The 13,138-nt window shown below is 48.9% G+C and overlaps 1 protein-coding gene across 1 annotated transcript in view; it reads left to right on the forward strand.

The window, feature by feature from the left end:
* The first annotated feature begins 7,946 nt into the window (after positions 1–7,946).
* CA6 (carbonic anhydrase 6) overlaps positions 7,947–13,138 on the forward strand; it is a 32,733-nt gene continuing 27,541 nt past the window's right edge. Inside the window, 2 exon segments of the mRNA XM_069478230.1 lie at positions 7,947–8,025; positions 10,856–11,035. Coding sequence (XP_069334331.1) covers positions 7,947–8,025; positions 10,856–11,035 — 259 coding nt within the window.

The raw sequence follows: 13,138 nt of genomic DNA on the forward strand, positions 1-13,138 counted from the left end.
TTGGCCTTTTTGTCTATGAGCTGCTGGATTTTTTTCTTATTTATTTGTAAGAGTTCTTTATGTATTCTGAATGAGTCCTTTGTTGGTTATAGGTACTGAAAACATCTTTTTCTATTATGGGGCTTGACTGCTTACTTGGTATGGTACGTTTTGATGAACTGAAGTTTCTAATTTTAATGTCATTCAAATAATCTCTTTCTTTATATCTGGTTTAAGAAATTCTTGTCTATTCCCCCACTTATTGAGGTCTTTAATTTCTCCCAACAATCTTTTATTAGAGTTATTCATCAGTGTTTGATGTTTTCTGATGCCACTGTAGTTTGTATAAGTTTTTAAAAAATAGACTTAATTTTAGCATAGTTTTAGATTTATACAAAAGTGACAATGATACCACAAACAGTTACTGTAGTGTAATCCTAGCACTCTGGGAGGCTGAGGTGGGAGGATTGCTCGAGGTCAGGAGTTCAAGACCAGCCTGAGCAAGAGTGAGACCCCAACTCTACTAAAAATAGAAAGAAATTAGCTGGACAACCAAAAATATATAGAAAAAATTAGCCGGGCATGGTGGTGCATGCCTGTAGTCCCAGCTACTTGGGAGGCTGAGTCAGGAGGATGGCTTGAGTCCAGGAGTTTGAGGTTGCTCTGAGCTAGGCTGACGCCACGGCACTCTAGCCCAGGCAACAGAGTGAGATTCTGTCTCAAAAAAAAAAAAAAAGAAAAGAAAAGAAATTTTAAATATCAGGCTGGTATGCTAGTGCATTTCTGTAATCCCAGCATTTTAGGAGGCGGCGGTGGGAGAATTGTTTGAGACCAAGAGTTTGAGGTTGCGGTAAGCAAGCTATAATGATGCCACTGCACTCCAGCCTGGGCAACAGAGCAAGACTCTGTCTCAAAAAATAAAATTAAAAAAAATTTCCACTTTCTAGTTGTTTGTTGCTGTTATATAGAAATACAATTGGATTTTGTATATTGACTTTGTATACATCAACTTTGTATACTTATTGCTTAATTGTCATAATTTATCTGTTGATCTTTTGGATTTTCTGTGTAATCAATTATGTCATCTGTAAATAAGACAGTTTTATTTCTTCCTTTCTGATCCCTAAAATGTTCCCTCTTTATTGCACTAGCCTGGATCTCCAGGAAGACTTTAATATTCTCAGTGATAGCAAGCATCCTAGTTTGTTTCCCAATCTCAGGAGAAAACTTTTAATATTTCATCATTAAGTCTGATGTTTGCTGTAGATTTTTTGGGGTAGGTATTCTTTATCAAATTGAGAAAATTCCTCCTTTTCCCCTAGTTTCCTTTTATTTTTAATTTTTTTTGAGATGGGGTCACTCTGTTGCTCCACTAGAGTGCAGTGGCCAGATCATAGCTTGCTGCAGCCTCGAACTCCTGGGCTCAAGTGATCCTCCTGCCTCAGCCTCCTGAGTAGCTGGGACTACAGGCGTGAGCCACCACACCTGGCTTGCCCCTAGCTTCCTAAGAGTTTTTGTTTTCTAATTGTAAGTAGATTTTAATTTTCTCTTTTGGATGGTGAATTTTGTCAATTGATTTTTCTGTATATGTTGAAATGTTTTTAATATCTTTTTCTCCTTTATTTTTGTTACATTGATTTTCGTATGTTAAACCAACCTTGCATTCCTGGTACAAACCCAACTTTTAGTGATATATTAATTTTTTTATATACCCCTGCTTTGATGATCTCAGATGCTTTGTAAGAAATTTTCCAAAAAAAAAATCATCCAGCATATCTAGTTTTCTCGGTGGCAGGTTTGCTTTACAATAAGCCAGATTGCCTTTGCAGAAGTGGAAAGTCTTAGAGATTTTAAATTTCAGTGTATCTGTGACATGCTTTTCATTTTTAGACCAATCTGGCAGAGGTTTGTGTGGGCACAAAGTAAAGGCCTCTGCATTTGTGAGGCAGAGGCTCCTCCTACACGCCAGACTGTGACTCAGCTATAAGTCGACTCTTGTCTTGGATGAGAGTGACGGTTCCTCTAGCTCCTGGCAGAGTGACCACACTGGGCCCTTGGCCCCTCCCCTCAGTGCTACTGACCGTTTTTCAGGTTACCAGGGATGTTCTGGTCCCATCCGCCAACTCTGGTCACAACACTGTGGCCATGAAGAGCTTCGAAAGTGCCTGGCAACCATGCTTTCTCCAGGTAGATTAGCTCTTGTTTGTTTTGTCCCTCCACACCCTCCCTGGTACGTTTCTTGCCATTGCTGAGTTATTACTCTGTTCTCTGAAGTCTAAATCCGGTTTCCAGCAATTCCTGGTGTAATTTAGCTTAGTGCTCCCCTGCATCCTTGTGGTAGGCTGAATAATGGCTCTCCCCAAATGGTCACGTCCTAATCCCCAGGGACCTGTAAATATCACCTCATGGGGCAAAGGATACGTGCAGATGTGACTGAGTTAAGGATCTGGAGATGAAGAGATTATCCTGGGTTACCTGGGTAGACCCTAAATGTAACCACAAGGACCCTTATAAGAGGAGGTCAGGATCAAAGGAGGAAGCCAGAGATTGAAGCGAGTGGAGGAAGAGGCCAGGAGCCGGGGAGTGCAGGTGGCTGCTAAGGACTGAAAAACTCAAGGGAGCAGATTGTCCCTTCAGAGCCTCTAGAAGAAACTAGCCCTGCCCACACCTTGGTTTAGCCCAGCGAAACTGAATTCAGATTTGCAAACTCCAGATGTGTAAGAGAATGAATTTGTGTTAAGCACTGAGGTTTTAGCGATTTGTTACAGCGATGACAGGAAACTGATACAGTCTTCTACTTGCATAACCAGCCCCTTAGGCACAGGAGAAGGGTTAGCACTGGGTATGGACTTGGAATTGCTTATTGGCCAGTGAAGGGTGGAGCTGAAAGACAGACAAACCTGCCCTACAGAAGTGACTGGGGGTGGAGTATATTCAAGGGTTATCAACAAGACTCTGGCTACTGCAAGGAGTAGAAGGTCCAGCTGGTAGGAGATGCAAACAGAACATCTAATTCCAAGAGCAGGACCTGCGGTGAGTTTGCAGGGAGAAGGGGCATAGAACGTGGATGGCAGGCTGAGCTGTGAATAGTTTTACATATTTGGCTCCTTTTCATTTATACCTAGATTAATAATAGAAGAGGATTTCCACCAGGGTTTGGGGGTGGGTGTTTTTGGCTGTGAGTTACTGGTACCCAGTGAAGTGGTAGGGTAGTTACGCTGGAGGAAAGTGCCTGCTGGTGGTCACCCCAACATGACAGGTGCTGAATTCCAGGAGGACACTTGAGGCTGGAGATGCACTCTGAGACCAGGGAGGCTGGTGAGAGAAAGCAAGGGTGTACTCATGGAATTGGGGCTGGATATGGCTGGATATTCACGTGATAATTTGGTTGTGTCAATGCTTCATTTATATGGATGTAGCTACAAATCAGAAAGGAAACAGAATTTTTGTTTTGTTTTGTTTTGGGACAGGGTCTTGCTCTGTTGCCCAGGCTGGAGTGCAGTGGCAAGATCATAGCTCACTATAGCCTTGAACTCCTGGGCTCAAGTGATCCTCCTGCCTCAGCCTCCCAAGTAGCAGGGACTACAGGCACCACCATCACACCCATCTACTTTTAAAATTTTTTGTAGAGATGGGGTCTCACTGTTGCTCAGGCTGATTTCAAATTCCTAGGCTCAAGTGATCCTCTCATCTCAGCCTCCCAAAGTGCTGGGATTACAGGCTTGAGCCACTGTGCCTGGGCCAGGAAATAGAAATTTTTTGAGTAGTCTAAAAAGGCATTTGAGGGTTTGCATACTTTAGCTATTTGACAGTCTCTGGGCGCTCAGTTCAGCTCTGCCCATTCTTCTTGTACATGTAATTCCAAGAAGTGTGGTCGTCTGGACCAAAACAGCACATAGGAAGCCAGGAGATGAAGTCAGGCAAACAGACAACCCTAAGAGGCAACAGCTGGCAGCCTATGTTGGCCATGGTAATGATAAGAAAATCAACACATACATTACTGCTCCCACCACCCAGCCCTTCCTGGGAACCTCCAAATCTCCCCACCATCCACCAACTTCCAGGGTTAACACCTGGCAGAGCAGGGGGCTTCCAGACCCTGTGACAGCACCCAGTCTAGCTTCCGTTCTGGTTGGTCATGCTCTTGCCTTGTGGTTGTTCAGATTTTGAATATCACCCGTGAGCATATATGTGTATAACTTTAATAACTGAGTAAGTTAGGTGACATTTCCCCCTCAATATCTGATATAAGAAATCCAAAAACATTACAGTTAGGGGTCATTTCATGTAGGGAGAATTGTCTTACATGGTTATAGGCCTGGTGGACATCGGTATGTTACAATGCAGGGTAATAACTGATACATTAGGGCGATTTGTGATGGCAGAAGGAAGTTCAGCTGAATGTTGTTAAGAACAGTTCAATAATACTCAGCTTAATCTATTTAAAAAGTGTGATACATTTTAGAGGTTTTAATTTAAAATGGATTAAATGTCTTGGGCTTGTATAAGATTGAGTCTTTAACCCTTTAGAAAACTCACTTGTCCAGAAAGACTGACTCATTCTTCAGGATTCCAGAGAGCTGGCACTCCCGCCTGGAACAGAACCATGGCCTGTGTGTGTTCCTTACAGCCCAAATGTGCGTGTTCTGGTGCAGTCAGATTCATTCTTCTGCCTGGTCCTGTGCAAGCCTGCGCATGGGCTCACCCGGGCTGGTGGGGCCTCTCTTCATTGGGGGTCGTCATCCCTCCCTGCTCACCTGAGCTGACCATGCCTCGCAGTTACCTGGGCTAATGGTGCTGCCCTGCTTACCTGGGCTGACCGTGCCTCCCTGCCCTCTTCTTTTACTTTGCCTCGGTGGGCCTTGCCGTGCAGCAGGGGTGAAACCAAAGCAGAATAAAAGCTCCTTTCTCCCTTTTGACCTTGTGTTGTAATGAAAATACCATACTTGTCAGCTCATCTCAGACAGCCACTCAAACCATAAGCCCTAGAAAAACAGGCATTTAGAATTAAAAAACAGCCTTGATGAGCTGGGTGTGTGGTTGGATGAAAGCAGAAGGAAGTTCAGGGTAAAAAGGACCACACTAAAAAAACAATAACAAAAACAAACCAAAGCAAACATCGTGCCTCACAAGTGCAAGGAGACTCCTGTTCAAAGCTGATGGAAAATTTTAGGACGGAAGAAGACAGTGGGTAAGAAATTAGGCAACAAAAGTGACCTTGTCCTATCCTGAGTCCTTCCTGTCATTGGGAGTGTGCAGTGCAGAAGGAGGGGCCCTCTCTCCCCACCCCTACCCCTCTTAGCAGATGGCTCTTATGTTCAAGAGTGTCGCTGATCCGATCCCTTTATTACCTTAATTACTCACTTTTACACCAATTCTTAGCATCAGCCAGCTGCACAGACCACTGGCCGCCCAGGCTCTTGCCTGAGCCAAAGATACAGGGAACCCAGGACTCGGCCTGAGACCTGCCGGACGGAGTGTCGCAGAGCGGCTGCCTCTGTGCGGACCCTCTGTGTGCTGCCTGTAAGGAGACGCCTGGGGCAGCAAAAGTGCTAGAGCTCAACTGTAGCGGGAGACCCCAAGCGCCCACCTCAGGGCGGCGAAACCCCATGGGAAATGGGCTGGTGAGCCTCCCGACAGCCCCCCAGCCCTCCGAGCTCTGAAAGCTTCTCTCAGCTCCTCTGACACCCCAGGGCCCCTCCCTCCCTCCCTCTCGGTGCAGAGGTCCCCTCCCCCATGGCCCAGGCTCATCCCAGCTTCCTTGGCTTCTGTCATATCCTGAACTTGCAGCCTCCGCCCATCTGCAGCTCCCTCCCCATTCTTTCTGTGTTTCCCAATTCAGATGCCACCCCCACCCTCAAATTCAGACGGCTCAGTTTGTGTTTCCTGGCCAGTTTGATGTCAAGGGGTCTTACTCTCCCCGGCAGAGGTGGGGTCTCGTGATGTATAAGGCAGCCCTTTCTGCAGGGTGGGGGCTCAGCAGGCAGGGTGTGACAAACTTAGCAAGGACTGGAGAGTGGGTCTTTTTTTAATTTAATTTTATTTTTCAGCGGGGGTAGGGGAAAGTGAGGTTCAATTTTTTTCTTTCTTTTTTTTTTTTTTTGAGACAGAGTCTCACTCTGTCACCCAGGCTAGAGTGCAGTGGCGTCATCGTAGCTCATGGCAGCCTCAAACTCCTGGGCTCAAGTGATGCTCCTGCCTCAGCCTCCGGAGTAGCCGGGACTACATACAGGTGTGTACCACCACACCCAGCTAATTTTTCTATTTTTCGTAGAGATGGGATCTTACTCTTGCTCAGGCTGGTCTTGAACTCCTGAGCTGAAGCGATCCTCCCCTCTCAGCCTCCCAGAGTGCTGGGATTACAGGCGTGAACCACTGAGCCCTGCCGAGAGTTGGTCTCTAAGGCAGCTGAGGCAAGAGGCTGCTTGAGACCAGGAGTTCAAGACCCTGTCTCTACAAAAAAAATTCAAACATTTAATTTCTACAAACGTGGGAAAGAGTTCCATGAGCTGGAGATTGAGAGTCATTTTTACCTCCAGTTCCCTCACTAACTGGGTGACAAAGTTAAGTCACTTCCTTTCTCCATAAAACGAAGGATCTGAATGGACAATAATACCATCTGGCATGCACCAGGCTCTGCTCCAGACGACTAGGCATACATTTATTGCTGAATCCCCAGGAGTGAGGTACTATCATTAACTCCTTTTAAAGACAGGACAATCGAGGCTCAGTGCAGTCGAGTAACTCGCCCAGGGTCACACAGTAACTGGCACAGTTGGGATCTGAGCCCTGACTGGCTTCGGAACCCTGGCTCCTAACCACGCTTGGTTTTCTTTAAGATTCTTTCAGTTCTTGAGCTTTAGGGATCTGTTTCCAGCAAGATCTTTGCAGCAGCAGATGTTTCCTAATTAAATGACAATAGGGAGCCCTTTGAAATGTAAGGAGATCCCATGTTTGCCTTTGACGTCCTTGTGAAGGTGTGCTGCCATCTGCCATCCCTGGGACAGGCGAGCAGTGGGTTAAACGAGGGTGGGAGGGGGTTTACTCTGTGTCTGGCCAGCGTGGAAACCCCACAGGACCAGGCCTGCCCTCTGTCTCTCCGAAGGGCCTGGGACTGCCGCCTGTCAGCAGGTATAAGCTCAGCGGTTTCCCCCTCAGCTAACTTTAAGGACTATTTAGCCAAGTGGATGCACAAGGATTAGGCAATCCATGGAGCCACCTCTGTTGATCGGTTGGGTGTGTCCAAGGTCTCTGTAGCTGTCAGAACAGATCCATGGAGGACCACGGAAGCCCCTGCCAGCTCAGGTGGCCCAAAGGCACAGATTGGGACGTGGCCTATGAGCTGGGATGCAGGAGCAAGCACTGATTTAAGGCAAGGACGGGCACCTCTGTGCCTCTAGTTAGGACCCTCCACCTCATGCCCGAACGTGGGGCCAGGCCCTTTCCCCAGGTGCCTGGCTCGGGGCAGCTGTAAGTCCGCAGCAGTGGCTTGTGGCCCTTACTGAGACAGGCAGGAGGTTCCACGTGAAACCCTGCAGGGTTTGCAGGGACCGGCCATGCCCTGCAGCCGTTCCCGGATGTCCGGTGCCAGGAGAAAGGGCACAGGAAGTGCCACTGTGCAGGGAAGGCCTTCAAGCTGCCTCTGCCTGCCTTGGGCCTTTTCCCCTCCTGTGGTCACCTGTCTACAATGACTGTACTGTGTGGCCTTCAGGTGACTTTTCCTAAGTTAACCAAACCCATGGACTACCTGGATGTGGTAATAACTCGGAACAGAGCAGCCACGTGCTTGGGCCACCTGGCCTGACGAACCAAGTCAGAAGGGCCATTGTGGGGAAGGTGTTATTGTTTTAGTGGGTGCAGCAAAGGGTGGATCAGCTGGCTGGACATGGCAAATTGTTATTTACAGCTCCTGAGCCTTTAAAAGAAGAGCTTCCCCAGAATCAGTCCTGATCTCAGACCTGCACGCCATGAGGGCCCTGGTGCGTCTTCTGTCCCTGTTCCTCCTGGGCACCCAGGCCCAGCATGGGGCCCAGTGGACCTACTCAGGTAAGCCCCCCACCCCTGCATGGCTCCCTGGTTACCCCTGCAACAAAGAAGGGAGGAGCCCCCTTCTTGAGGACGAGAGGGGAGCCTGGCACTTCCCAGGGTGGCAAGGCGGCCCCCACCCCCGCTGGTTGTGGTTCAGTCGCTGCCTTTCCAAGGTCTTGGAATGTATGGAGAACAAACTGAACTTAAACTTCAAGTAAGGAAAAGAGGAAATAACTTTCTCCTTTCACAACCCCCTGGTTCACTTGTGGGCTTTCTGCTCTGAAATCTTTTCCACACTCTGTGTTGGCCGGCTTGAGCCCCCTTGTTGCTTTTTTATTTGTTATTTTTTTTATTTATTTATTTTTTTTGAGACAGAGTCTCACTCTGTTGCCCAGGCTAGAGTGAGTGCCGTGGCGTTAGCCTAGCTCACAGCAACCTCAAACTCCTGAGCTCAAGCGATCCTCCTGTCTCAGCCTCCCGAGTAGTTGGGACTACAGGCATGTGCCACCATGCCCGGCTAATTTTTTCTATATATATTTTTAGCTGTCCATATAATTTCTTTCTATTTTTAGTAGAGATGGGGTCTCGCTCTTGCTCAGGCTGGTCTGGAACTCCTGAGCTCAAACGATCCGCCCACCTCAGCCTCCCAGAGTGCTAGGATTACAGGCGTGAGCCACCGCGCCCAGCCTATTTGTTATTTTTTGAGACCAGGTCTCCCTCTGTTGCCCAGGCAGAGTTCAGTGACCCAGTCACAGCTCCCTGCAGCCTTGAACTCCTGGGCTCAAGGGATCTTCCCACCTCAGCCTCCCAACTAGCTAAGACTATAGTACAGGCACGGGCCACCATGCACAGCTAATTTTTAAATGTTCTGTAGAGATAGGGTCCCACTGTTGCCCAGGCTGGTCTCGAACTCTTGGCCTCAAGTTATCCTCCTGCCTTGGCCTCCCAAAGTGCTGGGATTACAGGTGTGAGCCACCGCTCTCCACCTGCCTGCATAAGCCACTGCTTCTGATTATAAAAGCTTTTGCTTTATTGTTCTAGGTACGTGGAGAATAAAGTTCTTAGAACGGTCTCCTGGTAGCCCCACAGAAGGTGCTGCAGGGTTTGGGGGAACTTCCTTCTAGGAAATTTCATGCACATTTTGATAAGAACCCAGTTACCTTTAGATCGTCTCCAGGCTCCCCAAACCAGACTTTTAACATGTGAAATTTAAGATCCTGGCATTTAGCAAGGGTCCTGGCCTGCACGTGAGCCGAAGCTGGGAAGCCCGTGTCTGTGGGCTATGGAACACTGAACACCCTTTCCTGTGCCAGTGAGGGAGCTCCTGCCTGCGGCCCCTTCTCTTCTGTAGTGCATAGTGATGCGGGGTCCCAGGGGAGGCTGGTGGCTGCTGGCAGGTGGCAGGAAGAAGGGGCAGACAGTGTTGAGGCTGCTGTCTGCAAAATCTGCCACTCCCTTGGACGAGCGGGAAGCACATATTCAGGGTGGTTGGTATGTCCGTTAAGTCAAGGGCAATTGTATTAGGGACACCCCGGGGAGGTGCAGGACGTCCAGCTTCAGAGGGGCCAACTCTAACCAACCGCTCTGTCCTTGAGCAGAGGCTGTCCCCACACCTGCCAGGTCCTGGGAAGGCTCTGGGGCTTTCTGCTTAACATCTGGTCCAGCCGGGCTGGGTGCAGTTCTGAAGTTACAAAAGAGAAAATTCAGACAATGAAGGTCTTGTCCTCCCCAGGCTCAGCCAGCCTGGAGACTGTGGGCTTCCTGGAAAGCCACTGGAGGCCCCGGAGAACCTGGGGGCAGCTTTTGCAAACGCCTTCCAGGAACCCCCGAGAGATGTCCCAGTGTTGACAGGGCCCTGGGCCAGAGCGTTTGGATCCAAGAAGGGGCTGTGCTGAAGGCCTCCTGCCTGGTCCCTTGGTCTTGGCATCTGCCTCTAGGAAAGATTTGCTTAAAAATGGGTTTGAATCATTAAACAGTGAAGAGCAGAGAAATAAAGAATTGACTTTTCCATTGATGGCAAACCCAGAAGCCGTGAGAGGCCCCTGTACGAACACCTTTGCTAAAACAAGCTACGCACTCACCGCAGAGCTACCCCGAAGCAGGGGCGAGGTTGGGTCCTCAATTGCAAATGGCCGGAACCAAGATCCGCAGCTGTTTGGGGGCCAAGTCACCCGTAATGGCAACTGGCTTTCATTACTCTGTCCCCTGTGATTATCAATCATCCCTGAAAAGATAAATTTCCTTCCTCTGATTTTAAAAACAATTAACCATTCTAGCTAGGTCCTCCCTGAACTTGATGCTTCCCCAATTGCCCCGAATCTACAGGTGGAGACACCCAGGTGGTGTTCGCCATGCTGGGGGCCCATAACAGGGGCTGGAGCCAGAACGTGGGGAGGGGGTTCCTGCAGCACAGGGAGAAGGGGGCTGTGTTCCTGGGGGGCTTGGAAGGAAAACTGGGCCGTTTAGAGGAAATGAGGAAAAGCCCCCAGTAGCGGCAGAGTCATACTAAGCCAAGGACCCCACTCATGCATTTATCAGCTGGAAATGGTTCAAAGGAGAGGAAAAAAGTTACGTATAAAAGACTTTCATTGTGCTCAAAACACTAAGTCATGTTCCCAGGGCCAGTGGGTGCCACAGGGAAGTTAGAAGTTGGCGCCCAAGCCCCCAGTCATCAGGGTCCTGGTGTTCATTAGATGTCCCATCAGCCTCCTTCCAGACGCCCAGCTTCTGCTTTCTGGAAGGCACCTTGTAGGGCCCCTGGGCCCTGGCCTCTGGCCTGGTGAGGTGCCTGCAGCGGGGGCTCGGCTGGGAGGCCCCTCCAACTGTGACCTGCTCTCTCCTGTCACAGAGGGGGCGCTGGATGAAGCTCACTGGTCGCTGCACTACCCTGCCTGTGGGGGACAGAAACAGTCACCCATCGACCTGAAGAGGAGGAACGTGAAGTACAACCCGTCCTTGAGGGCGCTCAACCTGACCGGCTACGGCACCCAGGCCGGCGACTTCTCCATGACCAACAACGGGCACACAGGTAAGGGCGGGCGAGCGGCGCCAGTCCACGGGCAGCCCTGGTGGTCCGCAGGGGAAGGCAGGTGACAGGCACACCTGCCGGGAGTGGCCCGCACAGAGCCACAGAGCTCCAGAGCTCAGCATGGGGAACAGAGGCCCTGAGGCCTGGAATCCTGATGGCTCTTCCAAAGCCGGGCAGCCTCCATCCCGAGACCCCGTCCCGCTGGCTCCTTCTCGCTGCGTTATCCTCGCACCACGTTCACTCCGAACCACCCAGCCAGCGCCAGGCAGGAGCAGCCATGGTGCTGAGGCCAGCTTCTCACCTGTGTCTTCTGTTCATCTGTGCCCTGGGCTGGGTTTCCCTATATGCCACATATATATTCATTCCATATATATGAAAATATATTCCATGTATATTCGTATATATTTATATTCCATATATATTCCATATATATTGAGTCTGATTAGCTCAAAGCTCCTGACAGGTAGGCCCAGTGTTTCTCTGAGGTTTCGAAAGAAAGCTCTAGTATTGTTCCCTGCTAGAAAGGGGGTGAAGGTCAGACAGGAAAAGCTAGGTCACGGGACCCCCACTTTGGGAGTCCATTCTGGGCAACTGTAAGATCCACGCTTTACGTTTGCAGAACATCTTCCTGGTGTCCCAGGTGGGCTTATCTCCTCTGAGCCTCATGGCATCCCAAGAGGGGGACATGTTTTAAGTGGGAAACCCGAGGTCTCAGGGGGCCGAGGGACTCACTCAAGGTCACACAGTCTCTAATGGCCAAGCTGGACCCAGACCCCAGATGTCTATTCCTCGGATACCTCGAGCTCTCACTCCATCACTCCCACTGGGTCGGGTGAGCTTACTGCCTGCCGCACAGGTGTATGGAAATTACCGGACTTGGTTTTCCTATTTGCACAGTCAAGAAAATAAATCCAATTGTTGTGTGGCTGGTGAAAGTAGCAAGTGGGAGAAGTCATGTCTGTAATAGGGCTCAGGCATGTGTGGCCAGGAGCCCAGAAATGCACAAATATTTATTCATTTATTTTTAGAGACAGAGTCTGGATCTATTGCTCAGGCTGGAGTGTTGTAGCCTGGATCATAGCTCACTGCAGCCTTGAACTCTCAGGCTCAAGTGATCCTCCTGCCTCAGCCTCCTGGGACCTACAGGTGCTCACCACCATGCCCAGCTCATTTTTCTATTTTTTTGTAGAGATGGGGTCTCACTGTATTGCCGAGGCTGGCCTCAAACTCCTAGCCTCAAGCGATCCTCCTGCCTTGGCCTCCCAAAGTGCTGGGATTACAGGCATGAGCCACTGTGCCCAGCCTTACACAAATATTTAATGAAAGCCTCATTCTTATCATTAATGTTGTGCTCCTGTTTCCAAAGTTTACTCTCTGAAGCTTCCAGCAGCTTGGCAAGTGGGGGAGCTCTTCCTCCTGTTCTTGCCCTTGGTGGAAGGGATGGAGCAAAAAGGCCAAAGGCAGAGGAGAAGCTTTGTTAACCCCACCTGGACAGTCACCAGGAGTGACGATTGAGAATCTATTGGTACTACCTGCTGCGTGCAGGGCTCTGTGCTGAGGGCCCAGAAGAGAGCAGGTGTAAAGGAAGAGCCCAGCTTCCCAGAAGCCGGCAATGGCTCCCTCCTCCCAATCTACAGAGGACCCGGTGACTTCCTCCTCTGGCCTGATCTCTATAGGCTGAAAGCCTGTTCCTTTGGGGTCCCCACCTCACACTACAGCATGTCAGAATGCACCCAAATTCACATTAATTATATTTTCTGATGTCAAGTATTTTGAAAGATTTTTATAATTTAGCTTGTGCAATTATTTGGTTATACACTTTACAATGGGCTATATTTTAGCAAGCTCGAAGCACATTGGGAATTCTACTGAAGGAGAAAGAAAACTAATCTACAAATTTCAAACTAATGAAATTTTGATGAATACCAAATTTAACAAAAAAGTTGTCATGATTTGTTAATTTTGATTTTCTAGGTTTCTTTTTATATCTTGGAACATATATATGTTATTGTTCTATATTATTGTATATTTTAATAGACTTTATGTTTTAGAATTGAGCAGAAAGTACTGAGAGCAGAGAGTGGGGTTCCCTTTTCTCTGCTG

Source organism: Eulemur rufifrons, chromosome 8, assembly GCF_041146395.1.
Source record: "Eulemur rufifrons isolate Redbay chromosome 8, OSU_ERuf_1, whole genome shotgun sequence".
Classification (NCBI taxonomy): domain Eukaryota; kingdom Metazoa; phylum Chordata; class Mammalia; order Primates; family Lemuridae; genus Eulemur; species Eulemur rufifrons.